Source organism: Perca fluviatilis, chromosome 7 (assembly GCF_010015445.1).
Source record: "Perca fluviatilis chromosome 7, GENO_Pfluv_1.0, whole genome shotgun sequence".
Taxonomy (NCBI): Eukaryota; Metazoa; Chordata; class Actinopteri; order Perciformes; family Percidae; genus Perca; species Perca fluviatilis.
In genome coordinates, this window is record NC_053118.1 from 520,396 (window position 1) to 544,613 (window position 24,218).

At 42.4% G+C, this 24,218-nt stretch overlaps 1 protein-coding gene across 4 annotated transcripts in view; it reads right to left on the reverse strand.

Annotated features, from left to right (window-relative positions):
• LOC120562122 (vacuolar protein sorting-associated protein 13B) overlaps window positions 1–24,218 on the reverse strand; it is a 380,029-nt gene that overhangs the window by 175,858 nt on the left and 179,953 nt on the right. For all 4 annotated transcript variants that reach the window (XM_039805631.1, XM_039805634.1, XM_039805630.1 and 1 more), the window contains 3 exons: window positions 11,223–11,457; window positions 9,654–9,871; window positions 4,560–4,763 (listed from right to left, as the gene is read on the reverse strand). In XM_039805631.1, the coding sequence (XP_039661565.1) occupies window positions 4,560–4,763; window positions 9,654–9,871; window positions 11,223–11,457 (657 nt within the window). The remainder of the gene's footprint in view (window positions 1–4,559; window positions 4,764–9,653; window positions 9,872–11,222; window positions 11,458–24,218) is intronic.

Sequence of the window (24,218 nt, forward strand, 5' to 3'; positions counted from 1 at the left end):
TGTCACTGGTGTTAACCCCAAACTAAGCCACCAGCACCCACGTGGCGTGCTTTCACTCAAGTGCGCCAGGACACACACATCTTGCAGCCTGGGAGAGAATGGGAAGTGAAGACCGGAGGTGGGGGCGGAGGGGTGAGGTGGGGAGGCAAGCAGGATGCGGCGGAGGAGGCTGCCTTCTGTGAGCTCTCATCTCATTACTGGGGGGTTTGGCAAGGCACTGAGGATGACAACACTGGGGACATTTTTTATTTCTCTCCTGCTCTTCGCTGGTAAATCTGTTTTCCAAACATGTATCTGCGTGGCTGACTCGGAGAGCGAAAAGCCTTCAAACAAACAATATGGCAATTTGCAGCTCCACCATTTCACTTTTTTCCACAGCTTCTCCCATCGCGGCGCGGTAATGACAGATTGTGTCATGGTTATCAAGCTTGGCTGTGGTTGGTGAGGAGATTATCAACCATCTCAATTAGAAAGCCCACAGCTGCTGGGCTGATTACAGTGTTTTAAAGAGCGTCCAGATGAGAAAACTATGTCCCTGTTCTGTTCTGGGGGAGGGATGAGGGCCCCATTCTAATTTGCTAATTGAATTTAATTGCACAGTTGAGGGTGGCTAACAGCAGAGCTCAATAATGGATGACAATATCAATAAATTAAGGATTTTTTACGGAGTCAAAAATAAATTCAACATTACAGTGTATATGGACCACTAGAAACGGATGAGAAGCATGTGCTCCATGCAAGCATTACCTCTCAGAAGCCAGAATAGGAAAAATGTCTATTCCGGCATTTACTTTAAGAACATGATATTTTAAGTATATCCAATAAAATAAAAAAAATAAAGGAATGCACCAGAAACACAAGCAAGGACTTGACCAGGCTGGTGGACACATGTTGTATTGTTGAGCACCTTGTATTGCAATTTTGCACAAAGCGTGTTATATAAATAAATAAATAGAGTTAAGTTTAAAGCTGTGCAGGCATGGGAACACAGTCCTATTCTAGATCAAATATACAGTCTATGTATATATTTAAATACTGTACACATGAACAAAAATACCAACAAAAAAAAAAAAAAATACACACTGAATTACCTAATTCCCCCAGAGCTAGCATTTACTCCAATCAAGTTTCGAGTAGTGTCATTAGGTGTTTCCGTGGAAACAAACAGTCAAGGTGTGAGTGTGTGTGAGTGTGTGTCTATGTGTGTGTAATAACGGTGACTGGCAGTGAGTAATATGAGCCCAGTAGTAATGGTGCTCAGTCAGTCTTAATGAGAGATATTTTAGTGTCAACTGCTATTTGGGGACTAATTATTGTTGAGCTGGAGTCAAAACATGGGACTGTGTGTGTCTGTGTGTGTGTCTGTGTGTGTGTGTGTGTGTGTGTGCCCGTGTGAGTGGTTAGGACTGTTTAGTTTACAGTTCTGTCGGTAGGATTAGACTCTGTAATGTCATGTGTGGAAACAGGAGCCAGCCGCTGGCGCTGTGGGAAGCTCAGACCACTGTGTACTGTAGCGTGGTTACACTGGTGCATCGGACACCCGGCGGCTCCTTCTTCCCAGCCAGAATCGCCACTGTCACTTTAAAACTCTCGTACAAGCTGATTTCACCAAGGTCAGTAAGAAAGAGAAATTATCAACAGTCTGACATTTCTTGGAATCACACAAACATTTGGACTTTCAATCTTGACAATTGTGAATGGCTTCAAATGAGAGAAAACAAATAAAGCCCACAACTGTTGAGTTGTCAAAATGTACCTACAATTGTAGAAAAAAAACAAGACTAAGACTTTCATGACATTTTGCATACCTGTAATTTGAAAAACCCAAATTAAGAAAGAAAGCTGTCAGGAGAAGGCTGCTTTCAATTGAAGGTCTCAAAAAAATCCTACAACTGTAATTATGCATTTTTAAAGACAAATGACATAACATGAGACAATACAAATATGAGACAAAAAGTAAAACTAACAACAACCTGCATAACAAAAGCCAATATCACTAATAACTTCCAAAAAGCCAAAGTTCATGTTTTTTTATGAGTGACAGAAAATTCCCTCCCCTACTTTTATCAAGTTGAGGCCTTGTAGAACAGATGTGGTGGCGTGTTGTTGGTAGAGGTGGGCTCTGCTACGTTCCTGAACTGCCAGATTGGGGCCCCACACACACACACACACACACACACACACACACACACACACACACACACACACACACACACACACACACACACACACACACACACACACACACACACACACACACACACACACACACACACACACACACACACACACACACACACACACACACACTCTAAGAGGGAGCTATTTTCCCACACCTCCACAAGCCAAGCTGTAAAGTATACAGTTTAATTCCTGGGCCCCTGTGCTATAAACGGGCTGAGGATCCGGGTTTATTTTCTTTGCAGAGTTTGTCTTTGCTCATCAGAGAGACCCAAACATTGGAAGACAACAGCAGGCTGGGAAGTCTCGAAAAAAGATGGAGGGAAGGGCATATTATGAAAGAAGAGTGGAAAGAGAGAATGGTTTAGGAACAGGTGGAAGGATGGAGAAAGGTAGGGAGGGAACAAAGGATGGGTTTAGTGATAGGAAGAAAATATTTTTTTAAAAGATAGCGCGAGAGAGGCAGGATAAGACTGCAGACAGAGATGCAGTATGAGAAGGGAAGAAGGGGAAGTGGGAGAGAAGAAATAAAGCATGAATGGAGGGATGGATCATGGTGTATAAATTCATAAACACAAGTAAAACGCATATTGTATCATCTCAATAGGTGAGGGCGGTGGAATTGTTGGGAAGGGGCTGTAGGGCAGGGCTTTTGGCCATGTGATGTGGATGTAGTTGGACAACTTCGAGGACTGGGCAGGAGGGTGGGGAGCGGAGGGATGTTGGGGAGAGACTGCTGCCACTACTGCTGAGACTTATCAAAACAGCTCCTACATTCTTGCTCAATCACCCAGCCTCCCAGAGGACTAAACACTTCTACCAGTGTTTGTACTTAGGTAAACAGTGACAAGTGGGCTGTCAGGGGCCTCTGTGGCCTTGTTATAGACGCACTATACCATAGGGCCTCCACTGCCATACTCAACTACTGCCACTTCTGTGGGTCCACAAATCACACACACACACACACACACACACACACACACACACACACACACACACACACACACACACACACACACACACACACACACACACACACACACACACACACACGTTGATCGCAGGAAAACAAATGCAGACACAGATGCACGTCGACATATGAAACACTTTTCTTCATGTGTATGTTCTCACACGGACACACTTTATTGCCTCTCAGGGTGGTATGATGCCTGTGCTGTGATCCCAGGAGCCCCACATTGCTGACAGGGCCCTGGTGGTCAAATAGCATTAAGTCCCGGGCCAGTTGCCAGTGCTTAACAACACAAACACTCATCAACACCATCATTTTTATGCATCTTATATTCCTCCTAAACACAAATATACACATACATGTCACACAAGGCCCAGGTGGCTAAGGCATCAAGGCCATGGACCCCCAGCTAGTCAATGTTGCTCCTACTGTACTAGACAAGAGAAAAAAATCCTGCCACATTGTCAAAGCCAAGGAAAACCATCACCTAGAGACGAAAATGAAAAAAATAACACTCAACATTTGTTGTTGCCCCCTAAAAACTCTGACTGTAAGTTTTCACTGGCCTTGCACATGCCTGCACGCACTGCCACACTTCATACTTCATTCTCTGGGTTTGATATTTTATCTGAACGAAAAATGTAAATACAGGTTATTGTTTTCCCTAAATTAAGAGGCAGGTTTATACTCAATCAAGGCCCCAGCTTACACAAATCAAACAGAGCTCACAGCCTATCTGGAGTATCTGTTCTGGGTAAGAAAAAATTATGTTAGAAACACAAGCACTGATGAGATTTTTCCAGCTTTGACAATCCTTCCCAAACAAACTGACTCAACGACTCATAATAGAAAATATTATATTTTTTACATAAAATCTGACATCAGCAGCAGAATTATGTTTACAACAAAGACTTTATATAGCATGTGTTATTACATGACTCATAGCACCTTTGATTGAAAAGAAGGACTCATAGTCGGGTGTTGGCAGGGTTAGTCATTAGGCCTCTTATTAATCAAGTAGCACCACATTCAAGGAGTGATGCCAGAAAAACACAGACTGAATGACAAAAATATTTAAAAGTGGCTGATACTGTGTTGTAGTGTGTAATATGGTAGAAGGAGCATTAGCAACAGTAAGCACATAGGTCAAAAGTAAATAACTACACAAATGGATGAATGAATGAATGAATTAAATAGTAAACCATTTAACTGCAAGAGTAAAAAAAAGTCCTGCAACATGATGCATGGTGGCAGCGGCAAGTTTTTTTTTTTCTGATTATGAGAAGAGGCTTGTCCATATGAAAAAAGCAACTTAGATGTGCAGATTCATGAATCTCACAATTTAGAAAAGCCTCATAAAAACACTGAACTGCCAAATTTGAATGTGTAGCTGGGTGAGAAAACAAACCTCAGTGGGTGAGCCAAAATCTGCAGATGGGCTGCAGGTGCTGGTGTCCGGTAGGGCAGTGCCAGCACTGCTGCGCACTGGGGATGATGGAGCAGCACCAGCAGGGGGTTCTGGGATGCTAGAGGTCTGACGCAGGATGCCATGCCTCTGGAGACGAGCCCATGTAGAGCTCCAGCTGAGGAGGAGCTCGTATGCTAGCTGAACCTGGAGAGTGACAGAAGCAGAGAAGAAAAGAAAAACGGAGAACTTTAAGTTGCCACGCTAGATATAACACTTTACACTCATTGGGATGAATTGAAATCTAATGTAATCTAATGTAAGGAAATGCTATAATGAAGGATTTGCATGTCAATCAATCTATTCCTTTCTTATTTGAGAACACATTCATGTAGAAAGCTCTTTCTCAATATACACTCAGACGCTGCTTTGTGTGCAACACAGCTGTATACACTTTCAATACATGAGGTCTACCGTGCCAATTGAGTGCCTTAAAAGATAAACCTAACACACCACAAGTAGTCTTAATATTTGAAACCAGATTTTAATGTATTTTTGCCAAGGTCTGACTCGAACAGCTGCACTGGGGAGTTCTCATGTAGTTCTTACTTCTGAGTCCATTACCATGATTTGGCTTGGCAGCTTTGTAGTTATGTGACACTAAACCTAGTTAAAGTTGAGTGAGAAGGAAAGAGAGAGGGAGGAAATATTAGCCAGAAATGGACCACTATCCATTCCCATTTCTTTCACTCTCCAACTTAACACTCTTTTAGACTTTGTACTTGGGCCTCATTTCACAAAAATGATGTAAAATGTGTTTGTGTTTCTATCCAATGGGTGATTATTTGCAAGGCACAGTATGCTCCTACACGTGCTTCAATGTACAAATTTGTTATCCATAACAACAAAAACCCTCAAAGAAACACCCACAGAGGAAAGTTAAGTTGTGTCATCAATTTCCCCACGAAAAACTCACCACGGTTCGGAAAAACTGAAGGCTCAGCTTCAAGTGTTCTCAACTATTCATCATGTGTTCACATGAAAAGAGGCCTTAGCATTAAACAACAACAAAGCCAAAAACAAGAGTGGAAAACATGAGGGGAAGGCTGGGGAATGTGATGTGATGCTTTCAGTTATTCATGCATTCACTCTGTGTTCTTTAGAGGAGAGAGAGGGAAAGAAAGGGAGAAAAGCGACGGTCTTTCACGGTGAGCTAATTTCTGGATTTCAAATGCTTCGCTTCTGCAGCCAACTAACCCCCCAGCCCCCACCACTGAGGGTCCCTCAAACGTAAAGGTGCACAGACACATGATCTCACACACACACACACACACACACACACACACTCTCTCAATATAGCTCTCTCTACCCCAAACACATTTTTACTTGCTATAGCTCACTCACACACACGTGCACGCCTGTTAGCACACACATTACAGGGAGGCCTTCCATAAATAAGCATAGATCAAATGAAAAAGCAGCACAATACATTACAGCTGGGCCATTTCAAACATGTCCAGGAAGAGCTGCTAACGCCGATCCAGCAGCCGTCCAGGGACAGGGCCAACAGCTGTCTGCCATACCCAAACCGAACCGCACTGCCGTCAGGAGAGGTACGGCTCCACGCTCTCTTCTCTGAGAGTCTGGGGCCTGGAAGTCCAACCAAGCACAACAAGGCCTACTGCACTCAGCAGCAGATGTGGAGGAAGTAGAGAATGCCGAATAGAGGAGAGAATAGAAGGGGGGAGTACACTGAGGCGGCGTTACATGACCTCCGTTTTACCAGAGTCTGGGGTTCGGTTACTACTTTCAAGATTGAGATTTTTTGTACATTTCTCTGTTACCTAATTCCTCTCATCCACCCTCTCATAATTTGTCTTCATATTTCATTTTGTCCTTCTCACTATTCTTAATGCACTCTATCCTTCTTTTCCTTCATATCTGATCTTCCCTCTGCCATTTGCTCTATCTACATCCTGCTCATGATATCCCTGATTAATGGAACATTTGTGAACACGCACATGTATGCACACACACACACACACACACACACACACACACACACACACACACACACACACACACACACACACACACACACACACACACACACACACACACACACACTTACATGAGCTCACAATACATATGCCACATTTCATGAGTTGGAGAAGTGAGCAGAACATTTGGAGGGCTGGGTTCTCCAAAGACCTGTCATCTGCAGATCAGGAGGTCTGCTATGCTGCAGTAGTACAAACTGGAGACTGAACAGAGGCTTTCACAGTCATTCATAAAAACACACAGATGAAAGACGGGAGAGCATGCAGATGGTGAGTGTTCGTGTTCCTTTATCTAAGCCCAGTTTATAGAAACTTCACAAAAGTGACATATTGTTGGGTACGTGTAGTAGCTGAGGGTGTACATGTGTACAGATGTATGAGTGTGTGTGTGTGTGTGTGCATGTGTTCACTGAAATGCTGTACAGTTATGTCTCAAAAGGTCGGTGGTGAGGTGTGTGTGTGTGTGTGTGTGTGTGTGTGTGTGTGTGTTGATTTCAAGGTGGTCCTGATATGGTTAAAGTGCAGCTACTAACCCCATCCATCCGACACAAACATGAATCCTTCACACGGACACACACACTTAGAGATGACACGTACTAATAACGTACAACGCACGTACAAGCACACATTTGCGTAAAAATGAAAAGAAGATGTTACATGTTGGAATCATGCATCAAAGCTGACTGTCCAGTGCTTGCTTCTTCATTTCTATGCATGCATTATGTGTGAGCATGCAACTGTGTCTCTGTATGGCCTGGTCCCTTTTTCTCTCACTCTCAACTATTTTACTACTGTTTATCCCTTTTTTCACTCCTAATTTTTTTGTCACCCTTTCAAAAGACACTTCTCTCACTTCCTACTGTATCTTAGCTGCAGTTGCACCCTAATATTTTCTGAAAATCTAAAATCCATTCAGACACGTGCTTTATTCCTGTGTACAGTCACTTTCGCTGACTTCACAAATGACAAAGCTTTTACTGCTCTTGAACATGAAAACCATGATACCTGTAGCTACATGTAAACGTGTAAAATAAAGTAAAAAAAAAAGAAAAGGAAAAGATGAAAACACTCCAAGGCTTGACAGTTTCACCAGTTTCCAAAAATACCTTTGTTTGTGCCATGAAGCAATCCACTGCGTATAATGGAAAATCTGATTTAGTGTCACAAAAATGTAGTTTAGATGCCAGGAGCAGTTACGAGGCCAAAAGCTTTGGGTTTATTTGTTGACTTTAAATGTATTAATGTTTCAAAGTGAGTGTGATAATAATTGTTTGATTTCCAAATCCTAGATGTAACTCTAGCACCCACACTCCTCCAGTTCCATACACCCATCACAGTGTTCCCATCTAACTGTCTTGGTGGTACCTATTGTGTAGCAACAGTACAGCGCTCTGGCATCCCAATATACTGTACATTCCCACAAATGGAAATGCTAATTAGAAAGAGGAGTAAGGAGTGTGAGGTCTCTTTTGTTCTGGAGAGGGTGGGGTTGCTCTCGCAGCACTTCTCAAAGAGCTGCTACATGACTTGAAATGGTACAGAATGAGCTTATAACCCCCCCTCGAGTCAGAAATTCACACAGAAGAGTGAAAGAGAGAGGAGGTGAACAGATGGGAAGAGAGAGAGCAGAGGGATAGCGATAAAAGGAAAGAGAAGTTTTCATTGGACCCAAAAACTAATAATGACTCATCATATAAGCGCAATAAGCCTTCCCAGCTTCTCTCCGTTTGAAAGCAGGAACAGAGAAGAATAAAAAAGAAACTTTCCCTCAATAAATGAACAGCTCTCCTCAACCCTGGGAAAGTTTTCACCACTACCAGATTATGGCTTTTCATTTGTTTTTGGTACCAATTCCCCTCAACATCGCCATGGCTCATCACTGTGGTCAGAGACATTTCGCAGTATGACTAGGGTTGGGTATCGTTTGGGTTTTTTCTGATACTTTAAAACGGTGCCTGAACCGAAATATATATATTTATAATGTATATAATATAAAATATAAAAAACGGAGCACAAAATGACAGTTGGCGACATTAAAGAACGGCTTGTTTATTGCTAAGGCCATATGGTCAAAATTAAATGATTGATTAATAATGTAATAACAATAACTTATAACAATAACTTATTTCACCAGTAAATTGCTGGTAAACGACAAAAACAAGCACCAGATGCGATGGGTATTTTACAATAACTTAAAATGCACCATGAGGCTGGCGAGTTTCAAGTGAACGCACCGTCTGTGTTGTTTTTCCGACAACGGCAGCTGCAGTCAGACTGTTAGGTCCCGGTGTTAGAATCCTCTACTGGGAAATACAGTCACGCTTTACACCGCTTAACGTTAGCTGTCAGCATTTTAACCATTGGGTTTAATCCAGCTACTAGCTAACGGTAACGTAGCGTCCCGTGCAGCGAAATGAGGCCCCGAAATATTTGTTCTTATTCGGTCTCGTTACTACCGTTTACGTCGGAACCGGTGCCCTATTGGCACCGTGTTTCGGTACCCAACCCTAAGTAAGACCACTCAAAAGGTCACCCCAATTAAGGGTTTATAAAGGAACCTAATTCAATCCAGCTCATTCAATTGTGAAAAAACAAAACGTTTAGTTTTACATGTAGATGTGATTATTGTGCTGTAACAACACAATGAAACACAGAGACCTGACCGGGAGACAAACATGTTCCCTTTCCAATCTGTCCATATTCATCATGCTCACTAACACATAATAACACACTGTAAAACAATGATGAGTCCTGAAATCCCCCCCACTCCCCCTTCATTCAGATCTCAAAATATTTGACCAAAGAAAACAAGGCAACACTCTCTTGTTTACGCTTCCATTCTCTTGAAAATTACACTAGGTAAGAAGATGAGGCAGTTTGTTTATTGGAGTCAATATAAGAGAATCATGCAGAGGAACGATCGTCCTGCCAGGGTGCGTGTGTTCCTATTTCAGGAAAGTTTACAATGGGATGATTTGTATAAATATACATGTACATCTGATGACTACTTTATGAGATTCAGGACTGTCTGACTGACCTGAGGGTTGGAGCACTTGACGTGGACGGGCTGCAGATCAACATGGAGGCAGACCACAAAGGAGTGTCTTCCTTCAGAACAGCTCTGCAGCTTATGGGATGTGACGGCCAGTGTGGAGGTACAGCCCATAGGCTCTAACAGGCTCAGGCTTTGCTGCTGTCCCAGCAATGTGTACACGCTGAACTGACTCAGGCTTACTGTCCACGGGAAGGCATCACCTGGTGGCAGACATGAGGGGGAAAAAGAAGGATTCATAAAAAAAAAAAATTGTAGTGTAGCAAAGGGATGAAATAGTAGGAGAAAGAGGATGAAAATTGCAGGGAGGATAAGGGATATGTCATGTGAGAGGAGAGCAAAGAGGACTAGCCAAGTCATTGTGAAATTGAGAGGAGGACAAAGTGATAGCAAGAAATGCAGACTAGATTTGGAAAAAGGACAAAAAAGTGCAATGGATTGAAATATCAGAAGGATAAGTCAGCAATACTCATTATCAAAAACACTATGAGAACTAGATTATTCTTTTCACTAACCTTTAAAATCAAAGCCAATTACTGCACATGGGATGAGAAAGCTTCATGGAAAACATTACAGATGCACTACAGAGTAGTAGCCTGTCTCCAACATTCTATACCCAATAAGTAGGAAGAGGATCCCATCAAAACACACAGTCAAATTAGGGTAAACATCTAAATCTTTGGGTCTGAGACAGGATGCCACACTGGGAGAGCTTAAGTTTTTTAGCCTGCCAACCCTGGTAGAACAATCGTACAGAGAATGGGAACTTGTTCACTAGCACAGGGCCATGAAGAGCACATTTCCCATGCACAGTGGGCAGGACGCTTTGATCCAGAGCATTGAAACTGAGAGATGAAGAGCTTTTTCAAAGGGTAGGAATGAATTACCGAAAGCAAGGGTTGTTAATTTTTACGGCAACATTGACAAGGCTGCTGATGTCACTGTTTTTGCTGTCGTTTTTCTTTCTCCTCCGTTTTTTGAAAACTGTATGCCCAATGCTGATGTCATTGAAGAGTTGAGAGAGAGAAAAAAAAGGAGGGTGGCCCCTTTTTTCTTCTTCTTCTAAAGAGAAAACACTGCTCACCCGTCCGAGTGTTGCTTATGTCAACTGGACCAGGTGTGCGCACCACATGTGCAGATCTATCTCTCAAAGTCGCTCTACTTAAGTTTGTTTGTCTTTTGTCATGGTAAATGAGTAGTAGTGGGTCAAAGGTTTGCGCAGTGTTGAAAAGGCCATAATGATGATGAATTCACATTATGTAGCCTATTACTATTATGAAAGCATTCCTTTCAATTATTAATAAAAGCAAATTCATGTGTAAAAAAGTTAAGTAGATTTCTCCCACCCATTTCAAATTTATTTTCCAAGACTCACATTTTCATCACAATCGTCGTTACATTTAGTTCTTACATTTAAACTTTTCAAACCAATTTTTTTTAAACACCAGGTCATTCGGTTCTCCCTGTGTATCTGGGTGTGTGTTCTTCTGTCAGCATTTTAATCATTCTAAATAAAGAAATAAAGATTTCGATAGAGACAGTATGAAAACCTACCTTCCTCCAAGATGGGCTTGGACACCACAAAGGGGAGCTCCTGCAGCGGTTCCATGTACTTGTGCCCAGTACTGAGGATACTGATCTGTGGCAGGCAGACTACCAGAGTCCCCGGCATGGAGGCCTGGTTGTGGTACCAGCTACGGACGGTGCCGGGAATGTCACCGCAGATGATGGTGCTCGGGGAGGGGAGGCTGTCGTTAGGGAGGAACACACAGCATGACTGCAGCTCCAACTGCAGAGGTGAGAGAAAAATGAAGGCCACAGGAAGTCATGTTAATCAATTCAGTCACATGATCATTGAGCCCCAACCTGCCACGGCCTCCCTATATCATATTCAGTGAGCTCAGGGACACTGCCCTGTGCCAACATTAGAGGATTTGGACTGCAATGGAAAGGACATCAGAGCGAGTGTGTGCACAACGCTGGGTGTTGCCGGAAAAGTCTGAACATGCTTAATAAACCTTTCCTTGATTTGAAAAATGGAAACAGTCAATCCCACATTTAGTCATGCATGTTGTTCTGCTTGATGCCTATGATAAACAAAACTTTGATATATTATTATATTATAAGCCCACTACTGTATTATTATATAACTGTCCTGCTTTAGATAGTAGGATTAGCCTTTAAAGAAAGTTTTAAAAGTAGAATGCAAGACTTTGAATGCCCATTTAAAACCAATGTGAAATTCTATATCTAGGAAACAGAACACCTTTTACAACTCCAGGGACTTTTGACAGTTAAATCTTGAACTCAAATCACATTTAAAGTCTTTTTTGAAAGGGTTTGAGACCCCATTCCAGCTGCATTACGTCACACATATCTCTGGTCACCCAAAAAGTAAAATTTACAAGCCATTAGGTCAGTAACCAGTAGCAAGTAGCCAGTAAGTGTAAGAGCAGTGTCTTTTTCCATTACATGGGGGCTGCACTGATTTAAAAGACCAGTTAACAGAAAGGAGAGACAGCAGATGCTTCCACATACTGGCAGTGTGTGTGTGTGTGTGTGTGTGTGTGTGTGTGTGTGTGTGTGTGTGTGTGTGTGTGTGTGTGTGTGTCAGTCAGAGAGCTGCTTGGTTTTATGACAAGTAAGGCAGTTAAGCTCTGTTAAACTGTAATATGTTTAGTGTACAATACACACACAAATGCAAAGACACACATCCTTTACTGAAATTTGCATACGCAGATTTGCGGCCTTCTGCTAATATCACACACACAAATGTCGGAATGCCTCTGACAAGCCTGTATATGGAGGCCAGTTCTCCCAGCTTTGATCTGTCAAGGGAGGGCGAGAAGGCAGAAACTGAGAAAAAGAGATGGAGAGAAAGAGAGATGGAGCGAAGGAGAGCAAGAGAAAAAGAGGGAGAGATATGGTTACACATTCATCTCACGCTGCTTCCTCTTTTGATTCCTCTTCAAAGGGGGGTTTGAAATCGGAACACTTTTGCACACTGACACATACTGTAAGGCTTTGGCCTTTTAAAGAGCCGGCACGCAGGAAGAAAATCCATTGACACTGGTCTGCTGCAGATCTTAGCAGGGTTAAGCTGTAAAGCAGGCAGACACACGGAAACCGCTGGGTTTAACACGGTGACTCTGGTCTGCACCTTGAGCTCACCGCCTGAGGCTAATGCCATCCTGCTGGACATCTTGGTTTAGTCACATTATTACACATCACTTCTTCTTCTGCTCCTCAACCATCAAAATATATATATTTTTTTTAAGATCAATTTTTTTTATTGTTTTTTTTTTTACTTTAAACTTACAGAACAAAGAAACACAAATTGAACAGGAACACAAACCCTCTCCCACCCCCCCACCCTCTGCGGTCTCGGGGAAAACAAAAACAAACAGACCCACCTTGCCTAGTCCCTCTCCTCTAGTTCTTGAGGCGCTGAGGTCATTAGGACTGATACCTGTGCTGCTGCGTTTTTCCATAGGTCTATAGTTGATGACTTGGCTTTGTTAATCCTTGCTGTAGAGAGCTCAAGCATAACTATGTCTAGAAAATACGCTAACCACTGTTTTAATCAAAATATTTTTTTGAACAATGGTACTAGCTGATTCTCAATAAATGGGCATGTCAGTATGAAGAACATACTGACACAGTGAGGGAAACCTGGGAGTGGCAATGGCAGTCAATGATGTATTTATTGTAGGGCCTCATCTACCTGAACTAACACCAATTGTGTTTTTTTAATATGTCAAATAAATAAATAAATAATAATAATAATAGCTAATAACAAGTAACCAGAACCCAACAAGATGTCTTAATATTACTTAGTTTGCCTCAACAACCATCTAAAAAAAACAAATTAATCAAATACCATTGACATGAAACTGAGAAAAACAAGCAATGTAAGAAGCTGTAACCAGCAAATGTTTGGTATTTGTGTTAACTTATTGACAAAAGGCATTATCAAAAGTGTAATTTATGTTTTTTCCATTATCTGACAGTTTGATTAACTGACTAATCATTTTAGGCCTAATTTAATGCCGAACCAATATCCAATGGTATGAAAAGGTACGCACGCAGACATATACTGTACCTCTGTGTATATGTGAAAGCTTAACCCTATTAATGCCAGAAATAAAGATAAATAGTTCAACCATAACATAAAGAAAGTAATCTTATACTTAAACATTTGCTGATTCAAATGGGTAATTTCAGAGCACAGCTATCCTACCATAAAGACCAATTGTAAATTACCAACTACAGGTACCACATTATTTGAGTTCCCATACCGTGTCTGATGGTTGACTAAATCTGTCACCATATATCAAACTTTGGGAGTAAAACCTTTATGCATAATCACAGGAAAATATCAAACACTAAAATAAATGCTCACAGATGAAACTTGACCCTGGTAAAATCCTAGAGGCAAGTGGTCTGTCCGTGTTTGAGAAGACACAGATGTAAGAATCTTTATTTCACCAGAACTTTCATTTTATATTAACATTTTTAGTATATTTTGTTGATAACTATTCGGAAAGGGTGAGTTAATTGTGCAATATAATTTTTAGGTCAATTTATTTTGGAAAAGCTTATCAAACGAAAAAGGGACTTTATCGGTATTGAGAGCAGGTTGTGCCACAAGAGGATGTACAGTATATCTTTCTTGGACTATAGCAGGGCAGATAAAAATGGGCACCTAGTGTAAAATTGCTGAGTGTGTGCAATATAACATGTAATACCACTTAATGATATTTTCTTCAGACTTTATAATGCTTTGCTGTTGTTCCCCATGGCAACACAAAACCAAAGATGATGTCAAGTGTATGGTAGCTACAGACTTGCCACATCACACGTTGAAATACTAACAATAATCAGATAACATCTCACAGATGACAACAGAGGGAAAAGTACAACAATTGAATGGCATTCACTGGGCATAGCGACAGCTGTTTCTAGATGTTTACACAAAGGCAAAAAGGCTCACAATCCTTCAAAGGGCCTAACTATGTAATGGAAAAGAAAATGGCCTGTCAGTCCTAAATCTGGGTGATACAAAACTAATTTTTTGTCATCCCCCCTCTCCTTTGGTGACAGCTAATAAAAGCCACAAAAAAAACACAGAAACAAACATGTTGTAATTCACAATGGCAACAGTGCATGAGACCATCTGAGGGTGCGGGCGGCTTTACTCTCGAGTGAGGGAGTTGAGGTCACCAGAGTAGATATGAACAATAGTGAACTGGGTATGCACTAGGACCAGAGGCTCCAGCCGCTGCCGAACATCTGACTTCAAATCACACAGTTGCTAGAAGACAAGGGAAATAATTATATACCAAACAGATGAGCTGTACATGTACTGTTAGTCAAATATATTGCCAGGGTCTGGATTAAATCGTGCTAAAGTCTGTGGGGCCACAGAGTCCATGAACAAACTACTTATTGTAATCCATACCTACTCCAAGAGGCAATATGGTTACTGGCTCCAGTTGTATCCAAGACAAATATGGTAAACAAGTAAGATCAAAATATAATGACAACTAGAAAGCACTCAGAGAGAGAATGCCTCTGCCAAGGCTGCACAATGGTCTACATTTGTTATTTTAATAATAGAAAATGTTTAGGAATTTTAAATCTGCATCTGGATCTGGAGCAAAATACACACTGTGATAGACAATCATGGGATAAATGTGCCAGATTGTTTTAAAGTGAGTTCAATAGTTCATGAGAAAATAGCAAAAATATTAAAAAAAATGCCTGATCTTGCAATGTTGCAAAATCCTTCTGGTTTAGAATTCTTTGTTCCATGAGCCATGGCATAAACGTTTTGTGAGTGGAAGAGGTACAGAGAGACACTAAACGCCTCATCTTGGTGTATAGAACTAATTTCCTTTGGTATATCCAAAATGCATGGCATATAATGGTTTTCATTGTGCGAGGGCAATGAAAAGCTGGTCCTCCGTGAACACTGCATGAGAAAACAGGAATGTTCAACATGACTTCCACCCAAATGAATCCATATTCACAAACATGGTCTCATGTTTGAGCGGTGACTCTCACACTCACGCACGCAGAATGTCCCACATGCATCACTGCTTTGACCACTGCCCAAACCACTGACAGCTCTTCTCCCTGACCAATATCCCTCAATCCCAGCATCTTCCATGCTGCTGTCCGTTTGTCCATCTCACTGCTTAGGCCTGGTTGTGTCCAGGTCTCTCATCATGACCATGCATTGATTCAGGGTGGAAAGTGTGTGTAGAGATGTTGTGACCGGAGCAAGGGGAGAAAAGGAAACCCTAGAGGAGGGTTGAGAGGAGAGCTGGTGGGGGCAGAGGGGAATCCAGGGTTTTTGAATGGTTGCATACACAGCAAAAAAGAAAAAGAAAAGTTCTCTGTACTAGCAGGTCAAAGTAGAACGTGTGAGTATGTGTGTGTTTCATGTCACAACTTCAGGTGTAAAAGTTCAGTTGAGGTTGTGCAGGGTCATGTTTGCTATTCCACACAATTGTGTTTAACAGCTCTGTAACAGGCCAATAAACACAGCACTGGAAGCAGTTAGGCTGTGTGACAATGTCCCCCTACTGAGTGCTGATGGGCATGCGTGTGTGTGTGTGTGTGTGTGTGTGTGTGTGTGTGTGTATACGTGTGTGTATGTGTGTGTGTGTGTGTGTGTGTGTGTGTGTGTGTGTGTGTGTGTGTGTGTGTGTGCATGTGAAAGAGAGAAAGCATGCACAATGTCCTGTGACAGAACAGGAAACTACCAGGTATGCCAGGTTGACCTAAAACTCAATTCGTTCCGTCACATGCTTGGGAGACAAAGGGCAACATGTTACTGAACTTACAAACCACTCACAAAGCTTGGCATACTATATTTAATTTTTACCCATAATAAGATGGTGAAAATGTATGTTCTGTTCGGAGAGGCCCATGGAAAGGGAGCTTTTCCAAGAGCAGCAAAAGGAAAATTCTTAAATGAATTTAAAAATAGGAATGGGCACAAATAATATTTGAAAGCCAGAAGTATAATTGCAGTGTGGAATATCTGTTACACACTGTTACCCTCTGAGGGGTTCAGGGTAATGTGGAATAAAACTGCAGCAAAAAATGACAGATAAACGGCCTGTGGAAATGACTCAGGTACAACAAATAATAAATACAGCACAGGGTTGTGCAGCACTAGCAAGTGTCTACAGTATGTGTGACCTATGTTTTAACAATCTTGGGTTTTAAACATTCATGTCATGATTATGAGAGAGGTATCTGGAGCTCAACCACATTAAGGGGACTCTGGATTATCACAACGATCATAAAGAAGTTGAAGCCTACTGTTAGAAGTTTAAGAATGGCAGGTGTTTTCATACAGCATATATGTCATTATAGAAGGTTCAGTGGGGAAAAGAGAAGTCAAAGAGTCATAATTCTTCATTCCTTTTGTCCAATGACATCATGTCCTGTCAAAGTGAAACTAAATCTTTAAACATAACAAATGGAGTTAACCGTCAGCGGCCTGGGACTGAAGTTCAGTTACCCACTGCCTCTAATGACAGATTAATTCAGGAAAAAACACTGAGGGACAATGTGAGTGTGTGTCTGTGTGTGTATTCAGGGTGTGGTGTATCACTTGCAGCACCCTCTATTAATATACTTCAAAAACAGCGGAAACACTTTGCAATTTTGAACAGGAAATCTCCGTTAAAAAAAATAATATCGAAGCCAATCGACTCCTTATGAGCCTGCACGTGCTAGGCTTTAACTGTGAAAACATGCTCAAATGACATACACATTTACAAAAGCACACACACACACACAAGTATCGTATGTGTGCTTACATGTTCACATACAGTACCTGAACACGCACACAAAATCACAGGTCCTATCACCCCTTGCGACTGCAGTTATTAGTCATTTGAAGAAGGAAATAAAGCCCATTTGGATGAAAAAGTTAAAACAAATAAAAAATAAACCCCATGGCCTCAAGCCAAAACACCTGAATTAACATCTCCCGTCTTCTTTTTTTTTTCAAACAAGTGCTGCTCTGAGAGAGCCCCCCGTCTCTTTTTAATATCCTTGCAGAGACTTGGTGCTGTGCTTACCACTTCCTCAGAAGGATGGCACCTGCAACAGCAATGAACTCGGTTACAACACAGCTGAAGCTATAATTATATCCCTCTGTACTACTGCTGGGTGTTGAGTAAGTCCAGTACAACAAGCTGGCTGCTGCATCCTTTCTCCTCCTATTCTTATGTTGGGTGAAATCACCACAAAAGGTGTCCAATAGCTGGACTGATGAGAGACTACGCTTCAGCATGAGTGTAGCAAGGATACTGCTATTTGGCACAGAATCAGAGACAGAGCAAAGTGCTTATAGAGATGCATGTTACTGATTGCTGTCTTTCATCAGTACATCCCTGGTATGTGGAGAACATGTCTGTGTTATCTAGCTTGCTCATTTCAGAGATGAGAGTTATGACAGTACGCAGCCATCGGGGGATAGCTGCACATAATAGAGACTCTGTATATCATAAAATAATAGGCTAGTGCTCTTCAGTTGCATAAGTCTCAGTACGCACACTGACAGACTGGATTCAGTAAAAAGCCCCACGGACCCAAAGAGTGAAAGTGCCAGTGGTTTTTGAGTGACAGCATGGTTATTTAGTAGGTGACCATTGCTTATCCTGAGACTTAGGCCTTGATCCCTTCCTCTTAGGCCTCTAAATGAACACGGATCTTCTTACACTTTGATCTACAATCACACAGGCTCTAATTCAATCTGGATTCTGGATCAGGAAGCCAGCATATGCTGTCGGGAGTAAATAAATACTACTCGAAAAGAGACAGACGAACAAAAAAGCCTGAAACCTTAAAAAAAACTTCAAACATATCCATTTGGTACATAAGTACTTCGATTAAATAGTAAGATGCCTGAAGACTTTTTTTTTTTTTCTTCTTTGTCTATTTCTTCCTTCTCATCCCTGCCTGGCGTCACATCACACAGTTCTAAATATGGGATTGTTCCATTTTTTTTGTGGAAAGTTCTGCCCAGTTTTATTTCTGATCACATCCCCGGCTCCATCAGATAGCGTTCAGAATCCAGCCACATGTGTGGACCCTGTTTCAAATCTTTCAGTCTTAATACCCCCAAAAAGCGTCCCTTACTTCCTTCTCGCAGCGCTGGGAGTCCATGATCTGTCTTGTGTAGCATTTCTCCCTTGAGTCCTTATGAAGATGGTTTATCTGGTTCCAGCAGAGCAGGTTCTAATAGAGAGGAAGCTGAGGGCCAAACACACTCAGGCTTTAAAAGGCCGGGGCCATGTGGAAATGGCCTATATAACCACAGGAGGCTCTTAGGATCCGCCGTGCCTCGCCAGTAAATGACAGAACAGTGAGTTAGATGCAGGACAGCCTGTCTACTCTGAAGAGCGACTTCAACTGAGAGTACATTATTCTCAGATCGTCATTCTTAGAAGCACAGTTACAGGTTTCAGACATGAACTGACTTTGCAGGAAAGGTAGAAAGACCTGCCTTGTCCGTAAGAGAGCTCTGGAATTTTAGCTATTATAACTAAACAACACAAGACTTTACTCTCAGTGCTTAAACTGGTAGAGAAGTGCTCTATTGTATGAATGGGTTGGTGCACTTCACACTGTATCTGAATGAGTGTGAGCTTGTGCTATATGAACTATCTTTCTCCTGTGTAAAGTGCTGTTAATTAAACTACAAATATTTATAAGTGAGTTATCTCTTTTTACGACTCTATCCTGAGCCCATGAACTCTTATTTGACAAAGATATAATGCTCTGTGCCTACTCTTCCTGAAAATATGTTCAGCAGGACACGTGTCGCTACATAATTCTGACAGCATTAAATACAATCTTTGTCACAGTCATCTATCTTGGAAGTACACATTTGACATTTGTCCTGTGGTGCTGTGGTCAGATCCGCTGTTAGACTTATTGTTTTCATATCACTGCAGGGAGGAGAAACTTTGAGGCCCTGACTCTGTACAGACCTCAGCACAGCGCAAACCCTGTAGGCCAAGATCACCTCTCTGTGGAGCCACCACACAACGTGAAGCACAAACACAAAAAACGTGCACATTCAAGCACGTATGTACTGACACATTTCCCCCTCATTTTCTCTGCTGCACAGTTTTTCAACACACACAGACACAGACACACACACAGACACACACACAGACACACACACACACACACACACACACACACACACACACACACACACACACACACACACACACACACAATAAGCAAGCCACGACACACAGGAAATCACCCAGAGACAGAGGAGAGGAAATTAGAAACACCCTCCCAGCATCCCGGGTGAAAACATTTGCAACTCTGGAGCAGAAAAATCTCAGTGGACAGATCTGCAGCAAACGGAAAACACATCCCTTTGTTTTTAAAAACCTGATACCTCTCCAAATGTAATCTTCCTGTGCCTGCACCAGACGGGACACTGTGTTTCCTAAGTGGCCGGTCAGATGAACAGAAGGTCCAGAGCAAGCACCCCCCTCCAGTCTCTCTGGATAACCCACCCACTGTTAACCTTCTGCTTCCCATTCTTCTGCATGTCCTCATGCATTTTCAGGTCTGTCCAAAAAGACATTTGGAGAAGTGAGAGTAATAGTGTAAATAGTGTAAAAATACTGTAAATAGTGTCTCCCTGTAAATTAACATGATTAATGTGTGTATCTGAAGATGTGCAGATGTGTGTTATGGTGCATGGATGTACACAAATTAAGTTTTTCCTGCAACCTCAGAAAGCAGCTTTCCCACCTAATGTCTATGAGGAAGGCATCTAAGCGTGATGCCTCCTGACAACAGATAGGCCCGGTCTCACCCACATGCCACCACAAGCAATAAGCACGCGGCCTGGCACAGCAGCACAGCCAGGCAGCCAGCCATCCCTGTGGCCCTGCATTCCTCTCTTCCAACACTGCTTACAGAAGCTGACAAGCGCTGGAGGTCTCCCTGGCCGAGGTGGAAATCTGCAAAAATAAACGCTTTAGGTGACATGAAGGCTTTGTTTGTTTCTGCTGGCCCGGCTGTTTGTGTTAGCGCGGTGGGTTAATTGCGACTTTGATCGCCGCGTTTATTGATCCAACAGTGGCCTTAGGAGTGCGGCCGGCCTGGCCTGCCTCGCCTCGCCTGCTCCCACCCCCAATCTCAAACAATCGCACCTCAACCGCCCCCACTACAGACGGGGTCTAAGGGGTGGCCATGCCAAAATGGTGTTAAAGATGCACTGAGAATGGCAGGGCCAAGGACAATTAGGATCGGGTGGTTTAGTTCTTAGGGCTTAGAGACTGACCGTTAATGGGGAATGGGGTGAATTGGACTGGGCTAAAGGTCAGGAGATAGATTGCGCTAGAGCTTTGATAAAAGCGCTCCCATACAAAGGACTAATGGCAAGCAGGTTGGCTTGTGCTTTGGTCAGATATATGAGTAGGCTTGGCTTGGTTTATCTACAGTAGTGGTGTGGCCAGACAATCTTGATCTGGGCCAGCTGAAGTGAGTGAAGGTGGCTGTGATTATGTTGTGCAGAATGTAATACTAGGCCAAGTTGGATCAAATGATGATGGACTGCAGATGAAAAGAGCTTTTATTGGCTAACTCTGGCAAATGTTCACCAATATTGATTTATGCGGTGTGACCGAACCACGTAGGCCAAACTGGGCTGTTCTGAACCTCAGCTGATCTGACTTGACCAGTGTTTTGGCATGGCTTCCTCCTCTGACCCAAGCCAAAGGGTGGATGAATGCCCCAACAATTTAACCAGCTTCACCTCTAAACAAGCTTTCCAAAACGCATCCAGAAGATCAGGGTGAAAACCACCATCAGTTCTCCCTGACAATTTTTTAAAACATCCCAATCTTGAAATTCTAGCTGCAGTGAGTTTTTATCCTAATGAAAATCTGTTCCAGGTCTCTAGGCCTCTTAGGTTCAAGAGGTTACAGACACAGGAGAATCCCGGTAAGCACTTTTCCAGTGCAGCCCGCTGAGAGGGTCAAATATGTGTATGCGTCTATGATGGCTGTGAGGTCATCAGTGTATTGACACAGCAGCAGATGATGGAACGGGATTCTGGCCACACATGCACGTTCCTCACACGAACACGAGCACACACACACACACACACACACAGAATGTTCTCACTCGGTAAACAGCTAATGACACATCTACTGTTACAATGTGGGGTCTTGATTTAGATCAGGCGATACCAGAGAGGATGAGTGTGTAATCAGGAGAGAATGTACACCCTTTATCTCACTCTCTCCTTCATATTCCCTCAGTACCTCCGCTGTATCCCTCTCTGTTCTTCCTTCTCTCCTTCCTTCCTCCCAATTTGCTCTCCATTTCCCTCTCTGTGTGGAGATATTTGTGGAGAATCAATGACAGGAGAGACATACTGCGTTCTGCACTACAGCCAATCAGTACTAAGCTTTCTATTAGACAACCACGGACTGCAATAGAGCTGTCCTCAACTAAAGAAATTCTTAGTCGACTAACACTCATATGATTTTGTGGACTGATCAATTAGTTGATTTAATCGACAGATCTGTAAAACTGAGTTTCTACTCAAAGAGTCATAGAAAACACCAGTTTAAATCTTGTGTTTCCCACGGATGTGCATAGAGCATAGAAAATGGGGGCAGCCCTAGACTTCAAGCTAGAATAAATGCCTATTAATTTTTCTGTGCTCCTAAACAAAAACACCATAACCATTACCTATTGTGCCACTGACATAGAACATACAGAATTCAGTTCAGTTTCAGCCTCAATGAAAAATATGTCTGTTTGGCAGCATGCAACAAGGTATGCTAGCATGCACAGATTTATAAGAGCTCAAAATGTGCAATATTGTAATTTTTGTGTTAAATACAGTAACATATATGGATTTCACTCAGAGTTGTGATTAACTCCCAGTGTTAAAGTGAAAAAAGCACGGTATGTTTGAAAAATAGTATTAAATAGTTGGAGGATCTCTGAGGGAATGCACTGGGAGTGTGTGGGTAGTGTTTGTTTGTGAGAGTGACTACAGATCAATTTAAATTAATTGCCATTTTATTACATTCTATTTATTCTAATATGCTACTGAATTGTCCTGATTAAGCTGTCTTTAACCAAACTTTTCAAATCTGGGATCAGTGGGTAGCTTATGGCCCTGTGCTTGGGTTTGAGGTTAATCATGACATGTAAATCTACTTACCCACTGAATTTGCGATATCTAGCAAAACAAATAAATCTTTTAATGATTTAGATGAGATAGAGACCCCCAGGGTTTGTAAAATAATCGTCAAGTTTGAAAAGTTGAGAATTTATTACCATATCTACATATAAACATGGTGTTTTAAGTGGCACAAAATAAAAGTTGTAATTACAAATCATTTGGAAATTGTGGGTTCTGACAGACAAGGAGGGAGAGGTGTTGAGTGGAGGGATGATAGGATGGAGGAAGGGGGGCAGAGGATGAAGTAATGTGCCTGCACAAGGCACTCCAGCCGGGGGTCAGATCCTGTTCATGGAAACCATCTGGCCAGCTCAATCTGAGCCACACCAAACATACAGTACACATGATCCTCCTTTCTATCTCTCACTCACTTTCCGCCTGCCTTAAAACTCACCTTCTGCCCATTTTTTCTCCCTCTTCCTCGCTTCCTAACCTCCGTCTCCTTTCCATCACTTTACCTTTTCTACCCCCTGCTTTTACTCCTCCTTTTCTCTCTCAAAAGCTATCCTACTCATTAATGCATGGCAGCTGCAGGGAGCAGTGTTACTTCATTTTTCCATGGCAACGGCCTCTCTGTTTCAGCGGATCCCATTTCAGTTTTGGTAGCAACGTGCTCCTTTGCCAGTGCTGAACACATTCATGTGTTAAATAGAAGGAATTATTGCAAAATTCCTGAAATAGAATCACCACCCCGATCACTGGCAATTATTATCAGGACCCAGAGAGACCATGGGTGTCCCCGGGGAGAATGGGACGGGGAGATGACAGGATGAAAAGGGGTAACGGTGCACAGTGGGGGAGAGGGGTAGGCAGGAAATAAGCGGGGGGGAGAAACCGAGAAGGGGACAGAGAAGGACCCCCAGAGGTAAGAACATGGAAGGCAAAGTTCAGGAGATGTAGTGTACGCAAGGAGAAACACAATGAGTTGGAGCAAGAGAAGGAAGTAAAGCAGAGGGTCAGAACTCCAAGGCTGAGGCCAGGTGGCCATTTGAAGGTGTGCCAGACCACTCTGGCCACGGTGACAAATGCAGCACTGCCCTTCAGCCCTAATGTGAAGTGACTACTGAAATAACACCACCTACACATATTGTAGCCTTGCATGACCAAGACACTTAGTTGCCTCCAAAGGGAAAAAAAAACACGCACACACTCTCTCCCTTGTGTGTACAACACGGATGATCTGTGCTGTGCGTAATGTCAAGGAGACTCCACCATCTTGGGCCTGAGGGGCTCAGTTTGGATGGTATGTGTCTTTGACCTCACCATGCCGGTTGCAATGGTGTGACCAT